Genomic DNA, 22659 nt, shown 5'->3' on the forward strand with positions numbered 1-22659 from the left:
TTTATTGTGTTGGTTATCAAATTTAAGTTTTGTACATGCTAAACACATAGTTACACCTCTGGCCTAGATTGTATGTATTGGTTTAATAAATGAACAAATGGAAAAAAGATTAAAGGTAGACAATGTTATATGTATATATATACACACATACATTTTGAGCTAGATGAAGATTATAAAGTAAAATGTTTATCCTCAACTTATTAAAAATCTAAGTTTTGGGCTGGAGAGATGGCTCAGTGGTTAAGAGCATGGACTGTGCTTCTGAAGGTCCCGAGTTCAAATCCCAGCAACCACATGGTGGCTCACAACCATCCATAATGAGATCTGACGCCCTCTTCTGGTGTATCTGAAGATAGCTATATAATAATAAATAAATAAAAATCTAAGTTTTAGTAAGCTGAATTTTTGTAGGCTGCAAATATGTGTGCTGTTGTATGATATGTGCAGTATAAACAGAAACATCAGGGCCACAAGATGACTCAGTGAGTATATTTGCTATAAGAGCCTAGTGATTCAATACCCAGAATCCATCCATATAAAGGCAAAAGCAGGAAACTGATCCTTGTGTGCACACTGTGGCACAGATGTCACCACTCACCAATAACAAAAAAATAAAAGAATAATTTTTGACCTATAAAGTATATGATTAACATGAACTTAACATCATTACTTGTAAAGGTAAGTCAGCTTCTAATTTCTTTATTTCTTTTAATCACTTTCAACCTCCCTATTTTTGAATTAAGCTGTCAGGCTTCTCTGTTGCCTATGCATGGGGGAGAGTGGCAAGAACTCATACTTTGGGCCTGAACAGTTTCAGGTATGGCTGGGCTTTAACTCCTCATACATTGACTCCACAGGGAGCATTTCCAGCTCGACTGAAGAAAGTGCTGATTGTAGGAGCACCCATATGGTTCCGAGTGCCCTATTCAATCATCAGCCTGCTCTTGAAGGATAAAGTCCGGGAAAGGGTAAGGCAATCTCGTCGTTTCTTATTGGAGCTAGATAATACATTCCGGCCTCTGCTGGCAAGCTTTTGCCAGTTAGTTTTCTGCCTTCAAAGAATCCTCCGGGCTGATCTCGCGTGGTGTCTCCTCCTTTACTATACCCAGTCCCTCTCTACTCACCAGTCTGTGACACGATGCCTTCACTGTCCACAAACCTGTGGGTAGGAAAAGGCCACAATTTATCTGACACTTTCTTTACTACACCTTGAGTACAATAGTACTGAACCATGTGCCTCATAAGTATTTTAAGGATTGTATGAGTTCCAAAGTTTAACTTAGTGCTACATAAGACACTATTAATATCTAATAGTATTTGCTGTAACTCAGTGTCAAAGTGCTTGCTCAGCATGCCCAAGGGACTAGGTATAGTCCTCAACACCCTGCCCCAAAACTAAAACCAGAATCAGCACTTAATGTAATTATAGTAGCTCAACTGGTATTAGATTTTTTTCTGGGGCTGAGTAAGTAGCTCAGTAGTAGAGTACTTGCCTAGCTTCTGAAAGGCCCCTGGAGATGGATGAATTCCAGCATAATTTAAAAAAGAAAAAAGGAAGAGAGAGAGAGAACCTTCACAAGAAAGTCAGACTGGTTTATTTACTGGGAAGTACAGTTAAGTCCCTTCAAGAGACCTCAGGGTGGTGAGGAAAGTCTTTTTTTAGTTTTATTCTTGGAGACAGGGATTTGCTCTACAGCTGAGGCTGTCCTGCAGCCAGCTCACTGTCACTGTGTTGTAGCCCACTAGACATGTTCATGGCAGTCTTTAGCCTTAGCCTTTCAAGGCTGGGCGGGACTGGAGGGAACCACCATGCATATCCGTGGGCATTGTTTTTTCTTAAAACAGTTTCTCATTGCTTCTAATTTAAAGATGACCCCATTTACTCTATTTCTCTAAGTAATCTCTTGAGTTTTTCCATATCTGAAAGATCATTGTCTCAGTCAGTGATTGTAGCTTTTGAAAGGAGTGACATACAAAACAGTGGTGTGTAGCATGACGGTACATGCGTCCTTACTGCCTCAGCACTTGAGAGGCGCTGGCGGGAGAAGCTGGAGACTCAAGGTCATTCTTGGCTACACAATGAATTTGAAGCCAGTCTGGACACATGAGATCTTGTCTCAAAAAAGAAGATAAAATGACAAAGATAATAAAGATTAGTTTTACATTGTCATTTTATTTGTTTGTTTGTTTTGTATTTCAAGACAGGGTGTTTCTGTGTAATAGCCCTGGCTGTCCTTAAAGACCAGGCATCGTAGACCAGGCTCACTTCTAACTCAAAAGAAATCTGCCTGCCTCTGCCTCCCTAGTACTGAGATCAAAGTCCTGCACCACCACCCCTGGCTGCATTGTCAGAGTTTTATGGTAATGAAATTATAAAGTAAAATTACTAGTGCAATGTGTTACTGTGCAAGTTGTGCTAGTGCAGCTTTGTAACTGAGGCCAGAGCAGAGAAAATAAAGACATTTGATGTTAAAGAGGCCACTGCTTGGTAATGACTCAAACAGAGCAGGACAGCTGCTTCTAAGGTAGCTTTTCTTTTATATGGTGGTTTTGTTGTGCTTTGTTCTGACCTCAGAAGGATTACTGGTCTACTAGGATTACTGGTATTTATTTGCAAAGATTCCTGCCTTGTGAGGATTGTTTAAGCATGGTCTTGAGTGTGAATTGTGGGAATTATATATGCGTGTATAAACTCAAAAATGTGTTTAACACTTCATAAAGTCCAGACCCTGTGCCCTGGGAATTAATTAAACACTGAATGACTTACTTACTTACCCTTGAGAACTCCATTGTTTTGTTAGAGAATCCAGAGTTCTAGAGCAGAGGACTTAGGCTATTTGGGAGCAGAGAGGAAGTATGACCTTGGGCATTCTAGAAGAAGCTTCATAAGAGAGGTGTGCTATAAGCTACAACCTTCTGTTGTGTTTTCAGCCGGGCAGTGGTGGCGCACACCTTTAATCCCAGCACTCGGGAGGCAGAGGCAGGCGGATTTCTGAGTTCGAGGCCAGTCTGGTCTACAGAGTGAGTTCCAGGACAGACAGGGCTACACAGAGAAACCCTGTCTCAAATAACCAAAAACCAAAAACCAAAAACCAAAAACCAAAAAAAAAAAAAAAAAAGAGTTCTGTTTTCAATTTTCACATGTGTTTCTGTGTACTATGTGTGTGCCTAGTGTTGTAAGAAGCCAGAAAAGGGCATTGGATCCTTTAGAACTAGAGTTACAACATGTGGATGCTGGGAATTGAACTGGGTCTGAACTACTTAACATCTTTCCAACACCTATGAGCTGGTTCTTTAAGAGCTAGAAGAGGAAAGGGAATAACTTTTTAAGAGGTTGAAGTTGCTGTGCTAGAGAGGTGCCTCAGTGGTTAAGGTCATGCACTCACATTGGGTCCTCAGCACCCAAGTTGGTTAGCTTCTAAGCATAGCTCCAGTTCTTCTGCCTCTCATCATCTAAATGTGGTATACATTCTCTCTCTCTCTCTCTCTCTCTCTCTCTCTCTCTCACACACACACACACACACACTCACACACACACACACACACACACACACACACACACACACACACACACACACAAATTTAAAAATAAACAAAAAAGAGGCACCAGCAAGGGGGAATAATCTTTTAGGAATAGCATTCCTGTCCCATAAAGATTTTAAGGAGAAGTAACTAGGCCATTTTGGCCTAGCATGTCTATATTTAAGTATGTAACAGAATCAAATTTGATTACTTATTTAATGTTTTTCCTAGATTATCATTTCTAGGTGACTTTGTCTTTCTTTCATAGAGTTCTGTCTTTAAGGACATCCATACAAAGCTGTGAGTAAAATCTAACCTAAGACAGTAGAATAGACAGAGTTAGTATGAGGTTGACTAAAGTAGTCACTACCTATGCATTCTTAGCTTCCAACAAGAAGAGTTAGTGCTGAAGGTTTGTGAACAGTGTGGAGCCTTTGCTCACTATCCCTTTGTTTCAGAAGAGAAATAACTTGGACCCTAATTCCAGCAGCTCATTTGACCAACATTCTGGGCATTCTAACTTAGCTATCTGAGAAATTCATAGGATTTTAAACTGAAGCTGATAAAATTGAGTGTGCTTCTTTTCAAACAGTGTTTTAAGCAAATCTTATCTGATTTTCGAACCTAGTAGAAGCACATTTGTTTTTATCTTCTTTGTATCCTTGCACACCGACAGCCCAAGTACTCAATGTTGTTCTTTCTTTCCTTGCAGATTCAGATATTAAAGACATCTGAAGTTACCCAGCACCTGCCTAGGGAGTGCCTTCCAGAAAATCTGGGTGGGTACGTCAAAATTGACCTGGCTACTTGGAATTTCCAGTTCCTGCCCCAAGTAAACGGCCACCCAGATCCCTTCGATGAGATCATCCTGTCTTCCCTACCTCCTGCCTTAGACTGGGACTCAGTACATGTTCCAGGTCCTCATGCCATGACCATCCAAGAGTTGGTAGACTATGTTAACACCAGGCAAAAGCGGGGCATCTATGAGGAGTATGAAGACATTCGTCGTGAGAACCCTGTTGGCACTTTCCACTGTTCCATGTAAGTAGGAGAGGTTTGGGTCACAATCAGTTACCCAGAATTTTCTGGCAAATGATGACTGCAGCTGCTTCAATACCTCAGTTCCTTTATAGAAGGTTTCCCTGGTGTCAGGAAGCTTCTCCGGAAGGCTGAGCATGGCAGTGCATGCCTTTAATCCCAGGACTTGGAAGGCAGATGAAAGTGAATCTCTGTGAGTCTACGTAATGAGCTTCGGGCCAGTTGGGGCAACATTTAAAAACAATACATAAATAAAAAGGCTTGCTGGGAAGTGGGTAAGGGCACTTGCTCTGCAACATGGGGATCTCAGTCCAAATCTCCAGCACCCATACAAAAGACCAGCATGGCTGCACTTGTATATAACCCCACCATTGTGGGCCAGGCACAGATGGGTCCTGAGAGCTCACTGGTCCAGGGAATAAGGTGATGAACAACAATGAGGCGCTTGATGTCCTGCCGTGCTTCTGCATCACATACATAGGTGTGTGTATTGCCACACTCAGGTGTGCACAGTATGTACTACTAACATACCCTAAAATCTTCACAGTCACTTTATTTTTTTAAAAATGTTTATTTATTTATTATATGTAAGTACACTGTAGCTGTCTTCAGACACTCCAGAAGAGGGTGTCAGATCTCACAGATGGTTGTGAGCTACCATGTGGTTACTGGGATTTGAACTTGGGACCGTCAGAAGAGCAGTCAGTGCTCTTACCCACTGAGCCATCTCACCAGCCCTCAGTCACTTTAATAGAGTTATCTCCTGTTTTTTATCTGAGTTATCTCCTGCTTTGGACTTGGGCTTATTACTGATTTTTTTTTGTTTGTTTGTTTTTCGAGACAGGATTTCTCTGTGTAGCCTTGGCTGTCCTGGAACTCACTCTGTAGACCAGGCTGGCCTCGAACTTAGAAATCTGCCTGCCTCTGCCTCCCAAGTGCTGGGATTAAAGGTGTGCACCAACACTCCTGGCCTTATTACTGATATCTTATGCTTTGAAATTTTTGGTCATCTTTGGTTATGAATAGGGAAACTTTGTAATTATATATACCTATATTTCCTCCTTCCTTCTTCTTTTTTTTTTTTTTTTTTTTTTTGGCTTTTGTTTTTTGAAACGGTATGGCTGGCCTAGGCTGGCCTGGAACTCACTTTGTAGACCAGACTGACCTGGACCTTACATTGATCCTCCTGTCTTTGCCTCCAAAGTGCTGCATAGGCATGTACCAATATGGTATTCTTAGGTATTTTATTGAGATGCAAATGCTGTTTGAAAAAGACCCGGGGCTGGTGAGATGGCTCAGTGGGTAAGAGCACCCGACTGCTCTTCTGAAGGTCCAGAGTTCAAATCCCAGCAACCACATGGTGGCTCACAACCATCCGTAACAAGATCTGACTCCCTCTTCTGGTGTGTCTGAAGACAGCTACAGTGTACTTACATATATTAATAAATAAATCTTTAAAAAAAAAAAGAAAAAAAAAAAAAAAAAAGAAAAAGACCCAAAGTGTAATAAAATGCTAGATTGTGTCAGGAAGTGTACTGTGAATTTAAAAGAATTCTATAGCAGGAACAGAGAAGAGTTGTTTCTTAGGAATTTAAACTTTTAGAACTTTGCCTCTACCCAAGTCCTAGCATAGAATCATCTGGTTTGTTCATTATTGATGCATAGAGACTTAATGCCTATGGTTGCAGCATAGAGTATTTCTGCCCCTTTTGTTATAGGGTGTGTTTGTGTATATTTGTATCTGTATATCTGTAGAGGCCAAAATTTGATGTTGACTGTTCTCTCTAATTGTTCTTCACCCTGTTTGTCTGTTTGCCTGCCTGTCTGCCTGCCTGCCTATCTGTCTTTTTAAAATAATCAAAGTTTTACTTTGTTTTTATTTGAGACAATATCCTACTATGTAGTCTTGGCTAACCCGTAATTCACCAAAACAGGGTGCCCTCACAGAGATCCCTCTATCTCTGCATCTCTAGTGCTGCTCTTAAAGGTGTACACTACCACACTTATCTATAACTTAACTGTGTTTAATTTTTTTAAATATATTTTATTATATTTTATGTATGAGTGTTGCCTGAATGTGTGTCTGTGCACCACATGCATGCAGTGCTCAGAGTGGCAGTAGAGGGCATTGGATCCCCTGAGACCAGAGTTACAGAAGAGTGTGAGCTGCCAGGTGGGTTCTGTTTGACTTTGGGTTCTCTGAAAAAGCAACTAGTGTTCTTAGCTATCTCTCCAGCCCTCTTACAACATTGACATTGGCTGTTTTTCTCCTATTAGTGAACTTTGTCTGTTATAAATTAAGCTTGCTCGCAGTGGGCTATTAGTTTAAATTCTAAGTTAGCTAGAGGTCCCTTCTGTTTGTTTTTTTTCCTTCACTCTATACCTTAGTTTTTCTGAAATATGTGGTTGGAATATGTGTAATACGTGGCTATTGAATGTTTGTCTTCTTTTAAATGTTTTAGGAATCCATGGTTCTCTGAGTACCTTTTTCATCTCAGAATTCTTGTTCAGGTTAGTCATGGTCTGAAGAAAATGCCAAAGAAGGACAATGATGAGTTAGTAAACTGAGGCAAGGCCATTGAGAAAGAAGCCAGTAAGTAGAGCGAGAATGTAAGACTAGTGACTTGGCTGAGCAGGTGGAGGTGCTGCCGCCAAGCCTCATGACCTGAGTCATGAGTGGGGTTCCTGGGGCCCACGTGGGAGGAGAAAACTGACTCATGGAAGTTGTCCTCTGACTTCTACACAATGCACTGTAGCATGTGTGCATCCTCTCTTTCTCCCACAACCCTATGGTAATATCAGTAATAAATAAAAATAAGTGTAAGGTTTTGGGGCTGGAGAGATGGCTCAGTGGTAAGAGCACTGACTGCTCTACCAGAGGTCCTGAATTCAAATCCCAGCAACCACATGGTGGCTCATGACCATCTGTAATGGAATCTGACGCCCTCTTCTGGGGTGTCTGAAGACAGCTACAGTCAGATTTAATAATAATAATAAGTAAATAAATAAATAAATCTTTTAAAAAGTGTAAAAGAAGGAAAAAGAAGCTAGGGCTGTAGTCTCATGGTCGAGCGCTGTCTGGAATTGATGAGGTCCTGGGTTTGTAGAGAAACGAAAGGGAAAGCAGGGCATATATTAAGAGGGGAAAGCTGGGCAGTTGTGGCACATGCCTTTAATCCTAGTACTAGGGTGGCAGAAGTAGGAGGATCTCTGAGAGTTAGAGGCCAGCCTGACCTACAAAGCTAGTTCCAGGATAGCCAGAGCTGTTACATAGAGAATCCTTGTCTTGAAAAACAAACAAAACAAAAAAGAGAAAGAAATACTATTTTCTCTAACTTCTTTTTCTTTTTATGTGCTGAAGATCTCTAGATTTATATATTAAATCTGCTTCCAAGGCAGAACAGTTGTTCCCTAACTATCCTTGAACAGACTTTGTATCTGGCTAGCCTAAAATGATGATCCTCCTGTCTCAGTCTCTTAAGTGCCGAACCACTCTTCAAAACTACCATGCACAACTTTCCCCATAGCCACTGTCACCCACCCTACACCTTTTCTTCCTACTCCATAGGGTCTCATCTAGCCCAGGGTGCCCCCTAAAACTTGCTGTGTAGCCAAGGATGACTTTGAACTAATGATATTTCTGTCTCTCCCTCTTGTATGATGGAATTACAGGTATGCACCACTATCTTCAGTTTCCTCAGTAGGAATTAAGGAAATAACTTGGGAGCAAGAAAGAATACACTTTTGGGAGCTTTAAGATTTTGATATGGGTACTCCTGTAGTTACTCGTTGCCTCAAGCAATCATCTTGAAAGAGCGAGGTTGTCTGCTTGTACCATTTCAATCTGCTGCTATTTTAGAATTGAGAGGACTTCATGGTTGTGCCTTTGATTGAACTGTGGAGCTCTTGCTTGATGATCTAGAACCATAAGCCTTACTAGCTCCTGGTCTTCCCTTCTTCAACCAGGGTCTAGTAAGACTGCCTACAGAGAGCAAACTGTATCTCTCTTGGAATTCTGGATTGTGAAGTAAATATCAGAGTTTCAATTGTTCAACGCTCCCCTCAATTTTTTTTATTTTTTATTTTTAAAGACAGTGTAGTTAAGTGAAGTGTGGTGTGGTTCACTGCTTTAATCCTAGTACCCAGGAGGCAGAGGCAAGCAGATCTCTGTGAGTTTGAGGCTATCCTGATCTACAAAGTGAATTCCAGGACAGCCAGGGCTGCTACACATAGAAACTGTCTTGAAACACACCTCCACTCCCACCCCACCCTCCCCAAAAAAAGGAGAAAGAAAAAACAAACAAACAAAAACCCAACCCAACCAAGCAATAAACAAACAATGCACAGTGTAGCTGTCTGATTGCAGACGACTCCCTGGGCTAGTATTCGAAGACTCAACCAAGCAATAAACAAACAATGCACAGTGTAGCTGTCTGATTGCAGACGACTTCCTGGGCTAGTACTCGAAGACTCGGTGCCCAGTTTGTGGGACCACTGGGAAGGATTAAGAGGTATGGCCTTATTTGTGGAGGTGTCACTCGGGATTAGCTTTGAAGTTCAGAAGACTGTGACATTCTAGTGTGTCTCTTTGCCTTGCACTTTGAGCTGTGAGTGCTCAGTCAGTTTACCACTGTACCTTTGTTCCACCATCATTGACTCTATTCCTCTGAAAACATAAGCCCAATTAATTAAATTCTTTCTTTTATGAGTTGTCTTGGTCATGGTATTTTATCACTGCAAAAAAAAAAAAAAAAAAAAAAATCTGCCTGCCTCTGCCTCCCGAGTGCTGGGGTTAAAGGTGCTTGTTATCATGCCCAGCTTTTGATAGAACTTTGGAAGAGGGAAAATAATGTGTTAGTAAATGAGAAGAGGCAATTTTCTCCTTTTATTTGTGTTTGTGTGTGTGTGTGTGTGTGTGTGTGTGTGTGTGTGTGTGTGTGTTTGGTTACATATTATATAATACAATATTATATATTATTATCTTAGTTAGGCTTTTACTGCTGTGAACAAACACCATAACCAAGGCAACTCTTATAAGGACAACATTTAATTGGGGCTGGCTTATAGGTTCAGAGGTTCAGTCCATTATCATCAAGGCAGGAACATAGCAGAATCCAGACAGGCATGGTATAGGAAGTACTAGGAGTTCTACATCTTCCTTCATCTGAAGGCTGCTAGCAATATACTGACTTCCAGGCAGCTAGGAGGAGAGTCTTATAACCCACACCCACAATGACACACCTACTCCAACAAGGCCACACCTTCAAAATTGTGCCATTCCCTGGGTTGAGCATATACAAACCACCACAATTATAAATATATGTAATATTACATTTTTTGAGATTTTATTTTTATTGTATGTGTATGGTTATTTTTGTGTATGTTTGACTACCATGTGTGTAGTGCCCTTGGACACCAAAAGAGGGCTATGGAGCCTCAAGGACTAGAGTTACAGCTTGTTGTCAGCAGTCAAATGGGAGTCAGAAATCCAGCCTGGGTCCTCTTGAAAAGCAGTCTCTGTGTGTTCTTGATTACTGAGCCATCTCATCATCCCTAACTGTCCTACTGTCCTTTAATTATAGTATACCTGGCTTTAACCCCTCTCCATCTCTCTCTACCCCTCCCTCTCTCTCTCCCTCTCCCTCTCTCTCTCTCTCTCTCTCTCTCTCTCTCTCTCTCTCTCTCTCTCTCTCTCTCTCTCTCTCTCTCTCCCCCCTCTCTCTCCAGGTTTTGTTTGTTTAAGACAGGGTTTCTCTGTGTGTGTAGCCCTGACTGCTGTCCTGGAACTTGTCTGTAGACCAGGCTGGCCTTGAATTCATAGAGATCTGTCTGTCTCTGCCTCCTGAGTACTGGGATTAAAGGTATGTGCCACCATTGCCTGTCTACATTTTTTTTTTTTTTTTTAGTTAAAAAGAAAAACACAAAGTCAAAATTCACACCTGGAAAATGATTTTTACAAATATTTATAAGTGGTACTTTATAAATAATAAAACCTTTGCTTCACAAGAAGCTTTGTTGAAAAGATGAAAAGATGCCGGGCACTGGTGTTGCAAGCCTTTAATCCCAACACGTGGGCAGCTGAGGCAGGTAGATCTCTGAGCTTGAGGACAGCCTGATCTAATAGTGAGTTCCAGGACAGCCAGGGCTACATAGAGAAACCCTGTCTTGAAAAACAGAAAAGAAAAAAAAAAGATGAAAAAGCATTTTTTTAAATTTATGAGTATATGTGTGTCTCTGTGTGTATAAGTTATGGGTACAGATTTCACAGAGGTATTAGATCCCCCTAGAGTTGGCATTACAGGCAGTTCTAAGTGTTCTTAACTACCAAGCTATCGTTCTAGCCTCAAAGAGTTTTTAAGATGTAGAAAAGAGGGAGCTGTAGAGATAGCTCAGTGACTAAGAGCACTGCCTGCTCTTCCAGAGGTCCTGAGTTCAATTCCCAGGAACTACATTGTTGTCTCACAACCATCTGTAATGGGATCTGATGCCCTCTTCTGGTGTGTCTGAAGACAGCGACAGTGTACTCACAAATATAAAATAAGTAAATCTTTAAAAAAAAAAAAAAAAAGTAGAAATGAGCCAGGTATAGTAGCTCAAGAGTGTGAGGCTGACCTGAGCTGTGGTGTGAGAGCCTGGCCCAGAACAACAAACCATTCACCAATGAAGGGCTTTGTGCATAAACACTTTGCTGCTAAGCCAAGGACCTGAGTTTGGTCCTTGGAACTCATTTAGTAGAGAGAACTAACTTCTGTGATTCCTGATTTCTACATGTACCTCCGACACCAAGTAGATAAATGACATTTTAATTAAAAAGATTAAATAAAAAATGTATGTAGAAAAGTCCAAAGTATAAAAATCTCCAGGAATCCTGTGATTAGAGGGATACTTGTTTCTGTTTTGTGGTGTTTGTTTTTTTCTTTATTATGTAAAAGAATTCATTATGAAGCTGAAATGGCTCCCAGCCCTCACCCTTAGTTCTCTCTGATACACAATAGGTCTTAGATACACAGATACACAAATAAGCAGATACATATATAGGTCCTAGAATGAAGACAGTGTATTTCCAGCCAGTTTGCTCATACCATTATGTATACATATTCTATAGTATAGAATACCTTTGAGACAGGGTCTCAAACTCTATATGTAGTAAGTTTGATGTTGAACCTCTGGTCTTCCTGGCTCTACAACCTGAGGGCTTGCCTTACAGGTGTTTACTACAACACCAGCTTATGCAGCAACTGAAGAGCCAACCCAGTGTTTTGTGCATGTTAAGCAAGTGCTATTCCAACTGAGCTGCACCCCAGCTCTCCAACAATATAAGATATTATTATTTGTTGATGGTTAAGTTTTTAGTTTTTAATCAATAATATATCTAAACAAAAAATTTTTCAGAGTCAAACAGCTTAAAGCAAAAGCAGTGAGCGTTGAGGCTCTGCAAGTACTCTTCCACTGGTTCAGCCCCCTTAGAGAAGGGATCTTGTATAGTCCTGGCTGTCCTGAAGCTCTGCATGTAGCTAAGATCCTCACACTTCCCCTTGGTTTAACTTGCCTCTTAATTTTCTTCAGGTCTCCAGGAAACCTAGAAAAAAACAGATATGGAGATGTACCCTGCCTAGACCAAACCCGAGTGAAGCTGACAAAACGGAGTGGCCACACTCAGGTAGATAGATAAATGCCGTGAAATGGACCCAACACCAGAGAGATGACATTTGAGTTCTGATTTTGATGTGTATTCTATGGCTTGAGACAGTCCTTAAATACTCATGTTGCCACACTAAAGAGAATCAATCAATTTTGTTGTAAATGCTGACAGTCTGGTATATTATGAGGGTTTTTGTTGTTGTTTGTTTGTTTGTTTTCTTTTTTTTTTAATTTTAACTCAGTGTCTCACTATATATAGTCTTGCATGGCCTGGAACTTGCAGTATAGACCACTCTGACCTTTTTTTTTTTTTGGTTTTTCGAGACAGGGTTTCTCTGTGTAGCCCTGGCTGTCCTGGAACTCACTTTGTAGATCAGGCTGGCCTCGAACTCAGAAATCCACCTGCTTCTGCCTCCCGAGTGCTAGGATTAAAGGCGTGCGCCCCCACGGCCTGGCCCACGTTGACTTTTAACTCAAAAAGATAAGCCTGTCTTTGCCTCCCAAGTGCTTCCATTAAAGATGTATGATAGCCTGGTCTACAGAGTGAGTCCCAGGACAGCCAAGGCTATGTAGAGAGACCCTGTCTAAAAAAAAAAAAAAGTGGGGCATATGTCTGGCTGTTATTTATAGTTAGTGTATGTGTACATGTGCCACAGTGCTTATGAGAGGTTAGAAGACAACATTTGGAAGTTGTTTGTTTATTTTCCCATCATATGGTTCCTGGGGCTGAATCCCTCCTCAGGTTGTGTAGCAAGTGCTGTTACCTTTATGTGAGAGGGCTACATAACCTCTTAAAGAAAATGAAGAATAGAGTAAATCAAGCAAGCCCTGGGCTGGTTAGATGGCTCAGCACCTTAAGGCATTTGCTGCCCAGCTTCACAACCTCAATCAATGCCCAGAATCACAGGGTACAAAAGAAAAATCATGACTTCCCTCGAGTTGTTGTCTAACCTTCATATAAGTGGTATGGCACGCAGATGTGTGCATGTGTGCCCAAGTACTCACCCTCCAACACACACACCACAGAAATAATAAACAAATGGGGGGGGGAATCCTAATCAAGCAAAGAACCCTTCCCTCTCCAAAACTTACTATTGATTATAGTTCCTTTTTTCAAAGTAAAGAAAATTAAGAACATCTATTTAACATGACTTGTATTATAAAAATTTGATATATTAGCCCTTAGTTTGCTTAAGGATAATTTTGAGAAAAATCATGGATTCTGCTTTTACAGTTTCTTGACCCTTCTATTTCAGGCATTCATAGTCCTGCCCAGAATTCTTTTAGCCAAGCTGTTACGCTCAGTACTGCTGAAATTGTCTGAGTACAGTCTCTTCAGGAGGAAAGGATGGTGATTGAGTCAAAAATACCTGGTGGTTGTGTGTGTGTGTACGCGCGCACGCACTCTGTCACCAGTGTATATAGCAGTGTTCAGCAGGGTTTTTGTTGTTGTTGTTGTTTTTGGTTTTTGGTTTTTGGTTTTTCGAGACAGGGTTTCTCTGTGTAGCCTTAGCTGTCGTGGAACTCACTCTGTAGACCAGGCTGGCCCCGAACTCAGAAATTCACCTGCCTCTGCCTGGGATTAAAGTGCTGGGATTAAAGGCATGCACCACCAAGCCCAGCATTCAGCAGGTTTTAAGAAATATGTTTGAAGCCGGGCATGGTGGTGCACGCCTTTAATCCCAGCACTCGGGAGGCAGAGGCAGGCGGATTTCTGAGTTCGAGGCCAGCCTGGTCTACAAAGTGAGCTCCAGGACAGCCAGAGCTATACAGAGAAACCCTGTCTTGAAAAAACAAAAACAACAACAACAACAAAAACAAACAAAGAAATATGTTTGAGTGAATCCCAGTGTAGCCGATTTTTCTAGTCATCCAATAATAATCTGACGATTAGCATCTGGTTTATTTGCAGGTAATGGGAATATATTTGTGGATGAGTATATTCACAAATAGTTGTAAATGAGTAGAGCCAATTATAACAGGAGATGATTCTAATCATTCTGTAGTTAATCTTAAGTTCATTACCTGACTTTTAATTCCATTGCTACAAACAATGCCAGAGACTGTTTTCACAGTAAATGGACATTTAGGTCCCTGCCCTTGAATTTTTTTTTTTTTTTTGAAGTTGGATGTTGTTATACAACCAGTCTGGCCACCTGTCTTACTTTCTAGAATTTTTGGTTCAGAGGCATTTACCACAATATGAGCTTTGTTTATTATTTGTTTACTGACAGGGTCTCATGTAGGCCAAACTGGCCTCAAACATACTATGCACTCCAGGATGACCTTGACCTCTGACCCTCCTGCCTTTCTCTACAAGTGCTAGGATCATATGAGTACAGCACCATGCCCAGTTTTGTGTTTGTTTGTTTTGAGATGCTGAGGTTTGAGCCCAGGGCTCCATGCTTGCTAGGCAAACTCTTGAATCACTGAGTCATAGATGCAGCCTAGATTTACATTTTTGAAAATTATGTCTCCTTTTTAGTTTTAGTGATGTGTTTGTTTGTTCTTATCTTCTGTTGCTATGATAAACACTGACTGAAAGCAGTTTGAGGAGGAGAGAGTTTATATTGCTTACATGTACATGCTACAGTCCATCATCACAGGAAGCCAAGGTGGGGATGCAGGTTCAGAACTGAAGCAGACCATGCAGGAGTGCTGCTTACTGACCTGTTCCACTGTGGCTTGCCCAGTTTTTTCTTTCTCTTTCTCTCTCTCTTTCTTCTTCTTCTTCTTCTTTTTTTGTTTTGTTTTGTTTTTTTTGTTTTTTTGTTTTTTTTTTCAAGACAGGGTTTCTCTGTGTAGCCCTGGCTGTACTGGAATTCACTCTGTAGACCAGGCTGGCCTCGAACTCAGAAATCCTCCTGCCTCTGCCTCCCAAGTGCTGGGATTAAAGGTGTGAGCCACCACTACCTGGCTTGCCCAGTTTCTTTTGTCTGAGAGTTTATCTTAACGTTTTTCTTTGGGTCTTTATTTTATTTTGAGGTATTTTGTTTTCCTTTATAAGTTTTCTTTTCTCTTTCTTTCTTTCTTTCTTTCTTTCTTTCTTTCTTTCTTTCTTTCTTTCTTTCTTTCTTTCTTTCTTTCTTTCTTTTGGTTTTTCGAGACAGGGTTTCTCTATAGCCCTGGCTGTCCTGGAACTCATTTTGTAGACCAGGATTCAGAAATCCGCCTGCCTCTGCCTCCCAAGTGCTGGGATTAAAGGCATGCGCCACCATGCCCGGCTAAGTTTTCATTTTTAAGAAGAAGATCTCAATATATTGGTTTAGAATTTACTATTGTAGACAAGGTTGGCCTTGAACTTGAAGTGATCCTCTAGCCTCTGCCCCTTGAGTGCTAGGATTACAGGATTTAAATGCATGGTACGGTAAAAGGGCCGTTGTGAAATCTATCCATCTATCCATCCATCCATCCACTCATCCATCCATCCATCCATCCATCCATCCATCCATCCATCCATCCATCCAGTTGTCCTAGTACATTTGCCAAAGTGAAGCAAGTGACCCACAGAAACACTCTTCTACCCGGCTATGTCCCTGCCTCCTCTTTACTCCGTTTCATTACCAATAAAAATATCTCAAGATCCACCTCCATGCTAAATTGGGCCTGTAACTTTTCATTTTCTGTTTGATAGGAAGAGAATATCCATACCTTGAATTGAATTTACCCATCACATACATCATTTTGTGAGTCAAATGGCATATGCATGTTCTTGTAATAATGTCTTCCTTTTATTATTAGACAGATTACATCAATGCCAGTTTCATGGATGGTTACAAGCAGAAGAATGCTTATATTGGTACACAAGGTAAGCTGTTTTAGCCTTACCTGTTGATTTTGTGGCTCCTGTGTGTGGTTCCTCATTTCAGGTGATTTCTTAATTTTAATTAATTATATGTGTACGAGTGTTTGGTCTGCATGTAAGTCTGTATACCATAAACCTGGTGTATGTAGAAACCAGAAGAGGGTGTCAGATCTTCTGGAGTTATGGATGGTTGTAAGCTGCCATGTGGGTACTGGGAGTCAAACCTGTGTCCTTGATAAAGGCAGCAAGTGCTCTTTACCACTGAGCTATCTCTCCAGCCCCTATCTTCAGGTTTTGTGTAAGTGCTAAAATCCAAAATATCTAGTCCTCAGATTGAGCAGTAAGCATTCTTAACTGTTGAGGCAACTTTCCAGGATCTAGATAACGTGCGTGTGTGTGTGTGTGTGTGTGTGTGTGTGTGTGTGTGTGTGTGTTTCACTGTGTAGCCCTGACTGTCCTGGAATTTGCTTTGTAGACCAGGCTGTCCTTGAACTCAGAGATCCACATCTGCCTCTGCCTCCCCAGTGTTAGTATTAATGGTGCAACTATATCAATCAGATGTCATCATTTTTAAAGGAAAAAAAATTTTTTTTCAGGACAGGGTTTCTCTGTATAGCCTTGGCTGTCCTGGAACTCACTTTGTAGACCAGGCTGGCCTGGAACTCAGAAATCCGCCTGTCTCTGCATCTCAAGTGCTGGGATTAAAGGCGTGTGCCACCACCTCCCGGCTTAAAGGAAATTTGTTCTGACCACTAAAATCCTGGTTTTTATAAAGTTTGGTAGCTGAAGAGGACAGATAAGTTTCAAGTTTCAATTCCAGAAGTGCATAGAAACTCAATACACAGAGAAAAAAAAGCAATGTAAACCTATAAAGTTACTGATTGCCAGCGAGGGTTTTGGACTGTGATTTAGTCTAGTAATCCAAGAGTATAGCGAATCAGAACTGACTCAGGCTGGGAATGTAATTTAGTGATACAGCACATGCCGAAAAGTTTGCGTTAGATCTCTACCATCTCAAGAAAACAGTAATAACAATCAAAAGAAATCTGAATCTAGTTATTGAGTAACAAATCAGTCAAATCCAGATTGTTTAGACAGGACGAGAAAACTAGCTCAGGCTAGGCATATGGGTACATACATGCTTGTAATCCCATGACCCAGAGGAGCCCAAGTTCAAAGCTTGCCTATTCTGAGTAGTTAATTGGAGGCAAGCCTGGGGTTACACAGCAAAACTCTATCTTGAAAAGAAAAAAAAAAGTAAGTAACTTAAACTCTTTAATGTTATTGTCATGACAAAAGAAAAAGGAAGAGAACTGTTATAGATAACTAAAGAAATAACTAAAGGTAAGTGGACCTTATGATGTATCCTCCATAGGGAGAAAGTGGTATTAAGGACAAATTACTGGGACAGTTGTAGACATTCTATCTGTAAGGTTATACTGGTGTTCCATTGGGTGCTACTGCAATAATATATAGTGATATATTCAAGGAATGAATAGTATGCATGTGCACATATATGTGTACACACACATGGCAGGGGTCTCATCTACTTTAGGCTCTTTGATACTGGTTGTGTAGTGAAGGATGTCTATGAACTCCTGGTCCTTCTGCCTCTCCCTTCCAATTGCTGGGATTACATGTAGGAGCTACCATACACTACTCTAGTGTCTGATGTTTACATAGATCTACATATATAGTATTAATGTTTTTAATGTTTAATGTCATCTGTAAGAGTATGTATTATATTTCAAGAGCATAATTTCTGATTATTAAATACGAAAGTAGGTTTTTTTGAGACAAGGTTTCTCTGTGTTGCCCTGGCTGTCCTGGAACTCACTCTGTCGACCAGGCTGGCCCCAAACTCAGAAATTCACCTGCCTCTGCCTCCCAAGTGCTGGGATTAAAGGCGTGTGTCGTCACTGCCCGGCTGAAAGTAGGTTTTTAAATTTTATTTGTGTGTGTGTGTGTGTGTGTTTAGTTTAGTTAAGAAAACTGAAACCAGCTGGGCGTGGTGGCGCACGCCTTTGATCGCAGCACTTGGGAGGCAGAGGCAGGTAGATTTCTGAGTTTGAGGCCAGCAAGAAAACTGAAACCCAATTGGTTAGGTGACCTTGAACACATAGCTAGGAACAGAACTAGAATTTGAATCCATTTCTGCTACAGAAGTTCTCTCAAGTCAACTCAGTGGATTGGTTCTTCTGTGTCAAAGTAAGCAGTCACTTTACATCTATAGATGTCCAGTTATATGTATGTGGTATGGTATATGCTCACACAGACATGTGCACACACATGTACACATGCATACACACACAGACATACATATGTGTGTGTGTTAATTTGTGTGTGGGCAGATCTAGAGGAGAGCGTCAGGCGTCCTGTTCTGTCACTCCCCGCTTTGTTCTTTTGAGACAGGGTCTCTCACTGAACCTGGAGCTAGGCTGGTGGTAATCAAGCCCTAGAGAGCCATCCTTTCCCCGAGTGCTAGAGTTATAAGTATGCCTACCTTTCTATGTGTGTCCCTGGGATTTCATTGAGGTTTTCATGGTTGTGTAGCAAGAATTTTTACCCAATGAGCCATTTCTCCCAGCTTCTTTCCTTGTTTTTATTTTCAGACAGCCCATGTTGGTTTGGAGCTTGCTGAGTATGGTGTTACACATCTGTGATGCTAGCAGAGGCATGGGGCTAGGAAGTTGTTGGGTACTAGGGATCACATGCAGGTCCTCACGAAGTACGCACATTGCCAACCATGAAGCCCCACAGCCTCTGGTGTATTTGCTGTTGTTTGTTTTGAGATAGTGCCTCAGACTATAGTCTGGGCTGGCTTGAAACTCACAATGGTCCTTCTTCACAAGCCTCTCAAGTGTAGAGAATATAGGGATGAACCATCATACTCAGCTTCACCAACATCTTTTATTTTGATCTTGTGTTTTGAAAAGAGGTTTCATGTAACTCAGGCTGGCCCAGAACTCTCTTTACAGTTGAGGATGAATTTGAATTCCTGATGTTGTTGCTGCCTTCTCCTCCCAAGTACTGGGATTATAGGCATGACCAGCTTGCACTCACATCGTATGATATTAGAATATCTTCTTTGTGGAAGCAGATACTGATGAAGATATTCAAGGTTTTAGAATGAATTGAAATACCTAAGAACATTATATGTATTAAACTATATTCAAAATTCACACATCCAACAAATGTAGTTGTAAGAGCTACACTTTAAAACAATTTTATTTTATGCAAATGGGTGTTTTGCTTATATATATGTCGATGTGACATGTGTATGTCTGGTGCCAGTAGAGGCTAGATGAGTGAGTGTTGGATCTCCTGAAGCTGTGGTTACAGGTAGTTGTGAGCCTCATATGGTTGATGGGAATCAACCCCGGCTCGATGGAAGAGCAGCCAGTACTCATAACTGCTGAGGTATCTCTGCAGTCTCAAGAGTTGTAGTTTTTGCCATGGACAGCTACATAACAAATATGCTGGAAAACGTTTACACTGTTTCAGGATCTTGGAGTTAGTGAATGATTTTTATCTTCATTTTCCTTTTTTGCTTTTATTTTTTGAGACAGGGTTTCTCTGTGTAATCCTGGCTGTCCCGGAACTCTTTTTGTAGGTCAGGTTGGTGTCTTACCCAGAGATCTAGCTGCCTCTGCCTCCCAAGTGCTGGGATTAAAGGGGTATGCCACCATTTTATCTTCATTTTCTAAATAAATCGCAACAGTTAAGCATTACCCATATATGAACATCGAGAAGGCAATACAAGCACTTGTCTGCATCTTTAAGCTCCGTCCTCATCCAGACTCCACTTTGTGCTTCTCACACTTTATTACTAGATCCTAGATCTGCTGCTCAAACCCAGGGCCTTGCACAGCAAACGCGTGTTTGACCACTGACCCACACCCCATTTTACTTTCCATATTCAAACCATTAGCAATGGCTAAGTGTGAATAATACTTGCTGACGACAGAAACTGTAGGATCATATATTCAAGACCAGCCTCTGCTACACATTGAGACCCTGTTTCAAAAGACCTCCCCCCTCCTCAAAACTATTGTTAGATTTGGGACAGCTAAGCAGTCAGAATATCTGAATATCTGATAAACCAGATACAAAAGAGGTGGAGAGAGGGATTTAACTTCCTAAGTGGTACAAGAGAAAGATTTAGAAGAAACATATATGTTTCCCAAATTAGGATCTCCCCTCACAGTTTGGAATTTGGGAATTGAACCCAGAGCTTTGGGCATGCTAAGCATGAGCTTTACCACTAAGCTATACTGCCTCTTCCCAGTCCTGAGATAAGACCATTTACATTTTCTCCTTGTTTTTACTTTATGTATATAGGTATTTTGCCTACATTGAAGTCTCTGTACCACATACATGCATTGCCTACAGAAGTCAGAAGAGGGCATCAGATCCTCTGGATTAGAGTGGTTGTGGGCTCTTATGTGGTTACCAGGAACTGAACCTGGGTCCTCTGAAAGAACAGCTACTGCTCTTAACCACTCAGCCATTTCTCTCACTCTGAAATAAGATCCTTTATTCTGTCTTTCCATGTCTGTCTGTCTGCCTGTCTTTGATGTGATGTGATGGAACCTAGCTTTGCAGACTAGGATGTCACTCCTCCTACTTCTTGTCTTTATTTTTGTTTCTAAAATTTACCTTTTGTTTTGTATGTATAATTGTTTTCACTGCATGCATGTATGCAGTGACCATGGGGGCTAGAAGACAGTGTCAAACCCCATGGAACAGGATGATGGTGAGCTGTCATGGGGTGCTAGTGTCAGGGAGGCAGAGATAGGAGGATCCCTCCAGTTCAGGTCTATCCAGTGTAACTACTAGGCAGATACCAGGTTCCAGTGAGAGACCCCATCTCAAAACAAAACAAAAATACCATTAAATGCAAACCAAGGCAGGTGGCCTTGACCACGGCTTCCGCATGTATAGTAGAGAGGCTGTTCCTACATATGCACACACACAATGTTAGTGGTTACTAAAGACTTTAACAAAAATAATGGGACCATTGGTCTTTCAGGTCTCAATTAACCCTTGATATTACCCTGCTTCTCTGAATATAGAGAGGGGAAAACACTGGGAAAACAAAGAATTATCCCGAGGAGTTATCACAAAGACATTTTTTGGAGAGTGCTCATCGTGCAGGTTCAAATTATTATTATTTTTTAAAATATTTATTTGTTTGTTTATTATATGTAAGTACACTGTAGCTGTCTTCAGACACACCAGAAAAGGTTGTCAGATCTCATTACGGATGGTTGTGAGCCACCATGTGGTTGCTGGGAATTGAACTCAGGACCTCCGGAAGAGCAGTCAAATGCTCTTTTTTTTTTTTTTTTTTGGTTTTTCGAGACAGGATTTCTCTGTGTAGCCCTGGCTGTCCTGGCACTCACTTTGTAGACCAGGCTGGCCTCGAACTCAGAAATCCGCCTGTCTCTGCCTCCCGAGTGCTGGGATTAAAGGCGTGTGCCACCACGCCTGGCTGTCAATGCTCTTCTTAACCGCTGAGCCATCTCACCAGCCCCTAGGTTCAAATTATAATGGACAGTTTTGCAAATGGCATTTATCCTTCACATCTATTTACTGAAATGGGGATTTTCTTTACTGTCCAATGTAATATGCTATAATTTAAATGGTTGAAATATTTAGGACCAGCCTTGCCATCCAGAGCTTATGGGAGAGAAAGTCCTTTGAGTGTCCTGGTCAATAAGAGCCTAGAGGAAGACTGGGCACTTAAAAATAGACAGAAGGCCTGGAGAGATGCCTCAGCATTTACTGCTCTTCCAGAGGACCAGAGTTCAGTTTCCAGGGGTCACTGGGGAGCTTGTAATGCTTGTAACCCGAGGCCCAGCGAGTCTGACCTCTGCAGGTGCCCACACACATCTGCCAAGCACTCCTACATCCAAACACACATATACAAAAATAAGTCTTAGCCGGGTGTGGTGGTGCACGCCTTTAATCCCAGCACCTGGGAGGCAGAGGCAGGTGGATTTCTGAGTTCGAGGTCAACCTGGTCTACAGAGTGAGTTCCAGGAGCACCACGTGGTGGCTCACCACCATCTGTAATGAGATCCGGTGCCCTCTTCCAGTGTGTCTGAAGAGAACTACAGTGTACTCACATACATATAATAAATAAATACATCTTTTAAAAAAAAGTTGGAATCCCTTGGGAGGTGGGGAATGACATATGCCCTTAATCCCAGCACAACCTAGGCTACAGAGTGAATTCTAGGATAGTCAGGGCTGACAGAGAAACCCTGTCTCGGAAAAAAAAAAGAAAAGAAAAAACAAGTCTTAAACAATGGAGTGGTATTACAGATGAGGGAGACAATATAATGAATGGAACAGAGTCAGAGAAATACATTGTGTCTGTACTGTATTTTTTTTTTAGTATTAAACTGTAAGGGGGAAGAAATATTCAGAAAAATACATTAGAATAGTATTAGTAACTTAGGTTAAAAATGATAAATTTCTCATCGTACTGAAACATTGTATTAAAAACAGGGGAGAGGGCAGATGTAGGAAAGACACTTAATTTCAAGGGCAAAACATTTTGCTTGATAACTTCTGGGAGAAGATGCAAATGGGTGATGGGTGTGTTAAAGTTGACTTCACAAACCAACCCCCCCCTTTTTTTTCTT

At 41.2% G+C, this 22659-nt stretch overlaps 1 protein-coding gene across 1 annotated transcript in view; it reads left to right on the forward strand.

Annotated features, from left to right (window-relative positions):
- Nucleotides 1-22659, forward strand: part of Ptpn9 (protein tyrosine phosphatase, non-receptor type 9) — a 67841-nt gene that overhangs the window by 37281 nt on the left and 7901 nt on the right. Inside the window, exons 6-9 of the mRNA NM_019651.2 lie at nucleotides 858-968; nucleotides 4235-4563; nucleotides 12127-12220; nucleotides 15943-16009. Of these exons, the coding sequence (NP_062625.2) occupies nucleotides 858-968; nucleotides 4235-4563; nucleotides 12127-12220; nucleotides 15943-16009 (601 nt within the window). The remainder of the gene's footprint in view (nucleotides 1-857; nucleotides 969-4234; nucleotides 4564-12126; nucleotides 12221-15942; nucleotides 16010-22659) is intronic.

The sequence above is a fragment of the Mus musculus genome, chromosome 9 (genome assembly GCF_000001635.26).
Source record: "Mus musculus strain C57BL/6J chromosome 9, GRCm38.p6 C57BL/6J".
In the NCBI taxonomy this organism is placed as follows: domain Eukaryota; kingdom Metazoa; phylum Chordata; class Mammalia; order Rodentia; family Muridae; genus Mus; species Mus musculus.